Genomic DNA, 2,493 nt, shown 5'->3' with positions numbered 1-2,493 from the left:
AAGTTCTCCATCCTACATTTAGAGAAGCATTTGCATGGGTAGAGAGGTGTTACGTAGGCCTAAGATGGAGAGTGGGGGATAAAAAAAATATCAATATGTGGAGCGATCCGTGGATTCCTAGAGTCGGGTAATTTTGTTCCCCAACCTAGAGAGGAGGTATAACCGAGGGATGCTATGGTTTGTGATCTAATCAACGTTGGCACAAACGACTGGGAGCGCTAAACAAGCTGGAAAGTCTCTTCGAGAGAGACACGGTAGCCAACATCTTGACAATACCATTGAGCAGTATGGGGACCCATGATGCATTAGTGTGGCATTTCAGTAAGGATGGACGATACAATGTGGAAAGTGGATACTGTATACAAACGACAGAAGAGCATGAGATGTCTATAAACCAGGTGATTAATAGAGAGTTTGAACAGGAACGGTGGGATAAGTTGTGGAAGACAATATTCCAAACAAACTTAAAACGTTTGCGTGGAGACTATGCCATGGATACCTCCCGGTTTATGTCAAACTTAAGGAGAAGATATTCGAGTCAGGTTTGTGTCCACGATGCAAAGAGGTTGATGAAACAGTCCTGCACGTAATTCTGGCATGTCCAGCTGTTGCTGCAACATGGAATGAAGCTCGTCCCGTGGGAAATTTAGATATGCAACAATGGCAGAATGAAAAGGATTGGATGTTTTCTATGGTACTGGAAACAGAGGCGACAAAAAGGGAGGATATATTGGCTGTAGCCTGGACAACCTGGACTAACAGGAACGAAAAGGCAAAAAATGCAAGATATAAGACAGCAAAAGACGTAGCCATTTTTGCGCGCCAGTACATTGAATCATACCAACAGGTGCAGGATAGATATGAGGTTGGGATTGTTGCTAGAGATAGGGGTGTAATCGAGTCGAATCAAATCGATACAGTGAGAAGTTCAAGCTCAATCTCGACTCACAACTCGATGTTCGATACTCGGCTCGAATTCGATCGAATTTTATTTTTCAAGTTCGAGCTCGATTCGTGATCGAATTCGAGCTACTCAAACTCGTTTGATTAAGCTCGATTCGTATACTCGACAAGAGTTCGATTATTTATGCTCGAACTCGAATTCGGACTCGAAATATTTTATGAATTAAAATAATAAAAATATATTTAAATAAAAAAGTTCGATTAGGCTCGCGACCTATTCGAGCCAGATATAAGAATACTCGAATTCAGCTAGATCGATAAGTCGAGCTCGACTCGATAATAATCGAACCGAATTCGAGTTTTCTTCGAATCGAATCCGAGTAGCTTGCGAGTACTAATGTATCATTTACATCTCTAGACTTAACAGGAGTAAGTAAAATGGCAAAAACCACCTGACAGGTTCATCAAGATAAATTTCGATGGAGCCATCAATAACAAGGAAGACAAGGCAGGGGTTGGGATTGTTGCTAGAGATCATGATGGAAATGTACTGGGGACCATGCACAAACAGTTACGTAACGGTAGAGACCCTACTGCGGAGGAGGCTCGGGCAATAATGGAAGTAGTAAAGTTTGCTGGGGAGATGGGTTTCCAAAGAATTCATTTAGAGGGAAATGCTCTAGGGGTGGTCAAGCAGATTCGACAGACTGGGGAGGACTTGTCTCTAATTGGGACCTGATAAAGAAGATAAAACAAGGCTGCAAACCTTTCAGTCATGGGATTGCATGTTCACCAACCGAGAAGCGAACAGGGCAGCTCGTCTACTGGCAAAAGAAGCTTTACGTGTTACCGAAACAGTCTATTGGGTACAGGAGTGTCCAAACATTATTAATGTAATTGTTGAATCAAAACTTTCTCATTAATGAATACTGGATCTTTGTCAAAAAAAAAAAGAGAAAAAAAACAACATGCAAAATCATCAAGTAGCATCAAGCTGACAAACTTTTCATGAAAATCTCTTCTTAATAAAATTCTTTATCAAAAAATAATTTACTCCAAATGATTAGTATATCAATTATTATCAAAAGGAGTCAATTTAAAACAGTAAGCAACAATTTGAAAAATATCAAATTCTCATTATAACTCTTTCTTTTCTGTGCACTTCTCACTCAATCACACATTTGAGCTTGAAATATGTAGTTGGAATTTCTCACTTCAATTTTTTTTATAAAAAGAAAAATCATACCTAAAAGTTTAAAAAAGAAATTTTATGTAAACAGAATTAAAAATTTTATTTAGTGGGCATTTAGTTCAAATATATTAAATGATAAGAAAAGAACAACATAATAATACTAAAAAAAATTAAAACTTTTATATCAAATTATAATTGTTAAAAATTTTACAATTATCTTTAACACAGTTTCATATTTTGAAAACATCATATAATAACTCCGATATCAATGCTTGTGAACATATTCTTTTTTAATATTATAAACAATTAAACTATCATTCAACTATTAATCTTCTATTCAATTATGCAAATAAATATTTAAAATATTTATTACTAAAAATATTGTCTCAGCAGTGATA

The 2,493-nt window shown here is 36.5% G+C and overlaps 1 protein-coding gene across 1 annotated transcript; it reads left to right on the top strand.

The window, feature by feature from the left end:
- The first annotated feature begins 287 nt into the window (after positions 1-287).
- On the top strand, positions 288-1,642 carry LOC149513769 (uncharacterized). Its single transcript, XM_089748108.1, has 3 exons — positions 288-398; positions 524-957; positions 1,363-1,642. Exons 1-3 carry the CDS (start codon positions 288-290, stop codon positions 1,640-1,642), a joined length of 825 nt encoding a protein of 274 aa, XP_089604234.1.
- The last annotated feature ends 851 nt before the right edge of the window (positions 1,643-2,493 follow it).

The sequence above is a fragment of the Durio zibethinus genome, chromosome 18, assembly GCF_047325235.1.
Source record: "Durio zibethinus cultivar Kanyao isolate XHJ-2024 chromosome 18, ASM4732523v1, whole genome shotgun sequence".
In the NCBI taxonomy this organism is placed as follows: Eukaryota; Viridiplantae; Streptophyta; class Magnoliopsida; order Malvales; family Malvaceae; genus Durio; species Durio zibethinus.
This window is presented reverse-complemented; position numbering and strand designations above follow the sequence as displayed.

What these genes read in the sequence shown, in the direction of transcription:
- LOC149513769 (XM_089748108.1), top strand. Translation starts at nt 288, where the DNA reads ATGGGGACCCATGATGCATTAGTGTGGCATTTCAGTAAGGATGGACGA. An exon ending in ATGAGATGTCTATAAACCAG is followed by an intron (nt 399 to 523) that starts GTGATTAATAGA and finishes GTCAAACTTAAG; the next exon opens with GAGAAGATATTCGAGTCAGG. An exon ending in ATCTCGACTCACAACTCGAT is followed by an intron (nt 958 to 1,362) that starts GTTCGATACTCG and finishes ACCACCTGACAG; the next exon opens with GTTCATCAAGATAAATTTCG.